This window comes from Sinocyclocheilus anshuiensis, unplaced genomic scaffold, assembly GCF_001515605.1.
Source record: "Sinocyclocheilus anshuiensis isolate Anshui unplaced genomic scaffold, SAMN03320099.WGS_v1.1 scaffold944, whole genome shotgun sequence".
Taxonomy (NCBI): domain Eukaryota; kingdom Metazoa; phylum Chordata; class Actinopteri; order Cypriniformes; family Cyprinidae; genus Sinocyclocheilus; species Sinocyclocheilus anshuiensis.
In genome coordinates, this window is record NW_015549559.1 from 2407545 (window position 1) to 2410126 (window position 2582).

The following is a 2582-nucleotide window of genomic DNA, read 5'->3' on the forward strand; positions in this document are numbered from 1 at the left end:
AAAATCCATTCATCCCCTGCAAAACTATTTGTTGCAGGCAGCACAGGCGTTTAGGAAAGTGGTGTGGTTTTGGTACCTTTGGTGTTCTTGGTGAAAATTACATCCAAGGGGCCTTTTATTTGGCCTTTAGCCCCATAGAGAGCTGTATGAGGGGTTCCATGTGAAGAAGTCAAATGTTTTTGGATCAAACTGATTCATGAATTAAATCAACAAAACTCTATTTAACACAATTTAAAGCAACACAACATGTAGGTGAAAGATCATGACTAGTTCTTCAAATATGGCTCATATTTTCAAGCAGGCTTTAACTTTGTTTATGTTACTTTGAAATTCTTAACAATGTCACAAAGCCTGCCAGTCTCAGCACCAAAACGATATTTTATACATTTAATTTTTTTACTAAAACAATATAAAATGACTCGTAGACAACAGAAAAGTCAAAAATGCAATGACAACTAAGACATCCGCTTTTATTTTCTCAAACACCCTTTTCCACGTGTTCATGGACTTCAGTGGACCAGACGTCCCTCTACTGGAGAACTGCCGCACTCAGACGTGGCTCGACGCCGTTGCTACGAGGATTAAACGGCAACGCTGATTGGTTGAGCGTGCACAAGTGAACCAATAGGAGGAGTCGATATATTTCAAGGGTTTTCATGGAAAGCGTCTAGTTACGTGAAGTTGAGTTGAAGCTAATAAGATTTAGATGACAAAATTAATGTCGTTTTATAAAAAATAAACTATAAAACGCTGTCAGTTTCTCGCTTAAAACGTAGCTTTGCCACACGATAGTTCTGAAATGAGCTCTCCTGACCGCGGCTTTCATAAATCCTAATGTCAAATCTCTCACCGAAACGAGGAAGTTTGCTGAGGACCATGTCATCCAAATTCAACTTCAGTTTCAGAAGAAGAGAGAAGAAAGAATTTGTAAGTCTTCTATCGCGTAAATATGATTATATAAGTTACATTTTTTGGTGAACTAATTTAGCTGCTAAAAAGCCTGTGTTACTAAGCAATCTACAAAAAGACACATTAATTCAGACCTCAGTATTTATTTTCTTAGCAGTGGAACTGGATTGGTTTAACACGTGAATCCTGTGATGTAGTTGTGTCGTAAATGTAATCCTGTGTGTTGTTGTGGTTGTTTAGCGGAACATAGTTCATGGCTTGATCCCTGCTGCCACCATTGCCCCCAGACCTGCTGTTCCCCGCACTCCTCCCCCACGAAGCCCCAACCCCTCTCCAGAGAGACCCAGGTATACCCACATACCATATCCCTATCCATTCATATCACTTTTGTTCTCCTCCTACATTTTTCTCATCTCTCAATGCATTTATGATCTTGAGAACCTATTAAATCACTCATCATTAGCCATAACGTTTTATATAACTAACTGTACATACCTGTTTCAATATCTTTAAATCTGTAAACATTGTAATCTCTCTGATAACTGTCACAGGTCTGCCTTGGCAGCTGCTATATTATCTTCCTCCCTAATGGGCCGTACTGTTGCCATTCCTCCTCCACGGCAGAGGTCTTACTCTGAGAGTGATTGTTCACGTGCGGACAGCCAAACTGGCTTTGAGCCCTATGCTGCCACTGCACTTTATACCAGGTATTATGGTGCACTGTTCTGATTGACCTTAATCATGGATTCCTGACCATTTATTTTGCCAGTGGGACACCTTTGACAGGAAGTATTTACCTGAAGTCCCCCTGAGAGTTTAAGTTAATATTTTAATAATTTAACAAACACATCCACATGTTCATGGTTCTCTGATGTCGGTTAAAGAAAATGGTCACATGATATGGAAGTAAACAAATATTAATTTATTTTTTGTAAGTGTTTTATCTTGATTGCTTTTATTTAAACTAATTTATCTATTTTATTGGTTTGATTTTGTTTTGTTATTTACTTTTCTTACTTATCAGTGGTGACTATGTCAAAGTGATGTCCAGACTAACTCAGAATTATGGCAGAAATGTACAGTTCTAGATGTTATTAAATGATATTAAAGGGGTCATATGATGCGATTTCAATTTCCTTTCTCTTTGGAGTGTTACAAGCTCTTGGTGCATAAATAAGATCTGTAAAGTTGCAAAGACTAAAGTCTCAAATCCAAAGAGATATTCTTTATAAAAGTTAAGAGTCAGCCACACCTACCTAAAACGGCTCGTTCTAACACGCCCCCACATATCTACCTCACTATGTGGGAAGATTTGAATAACGCCGCCCAAATGTTCACGCAAAGAAAGAAGGCGTAACTTTTATTCTCGCTGTAGTATTGTTGTTGCCGCCGCCATGTCGTGAAGACGCTGTGTGCTTCGTTGTGAAAGCGAAACTACTTTGTTTGGTCTTCCAAAAGAGGACGATATCCGCTTCGTCATGCCTAGAGCTGATCTGTGCTGGTCGCTGAGGGAATACATCAACTTTCACCGTGGACAAAGCGGAGTCCAGCCCACCTCAGCTCACTCTATCCCGGCCTCAGCGCACGCTAAGCCGGGGCTTCCCCTCACGCTAGGCCGCTGTGTTTTTCGTTGTGAAAGCGAAACTACTTTGTTTGGTCTTCCAAAAGAGGAC

The 2582-nt window shown here is 40.0% G+C and overlaps 1 protein-coding gene across 7 annotated transcripts in view; it reads left to right on the forward strand.

Moving 5' to 3' along the window:
* The first annotated feature begins 632 nt into the window (after positions 1 to 632).
* The window catches only part of cep89 (centrosomal protein 89), a 72153-nt gene continuing 70203 nt past the window's right edge, over positions 633 to 2582 (forward strand). For all 7 annotated transcript variants that reach the window (XR_001630643.1, XR_001630644.1, XM_016445155.1 and 4 more), the window contains exons 1-3: positions 633 to 927; positions 1150 to 1256; positions 1461 to 1616. Coding sequence is in view for 5 of the 7 variants with exons in the window: in XM_016445155.1 (XP_016300641.1) it covers positions 835 to 927; positions 1150 to 1256; positions 1461 to 1616 (356 nt within the window). In the remaining 2 variants the exon portion in view is untranslated. The remainder of the gene's footprint in view (positions 928 to 1149; positions 1257 to 1460; positions 1617 to 2582) is intronic.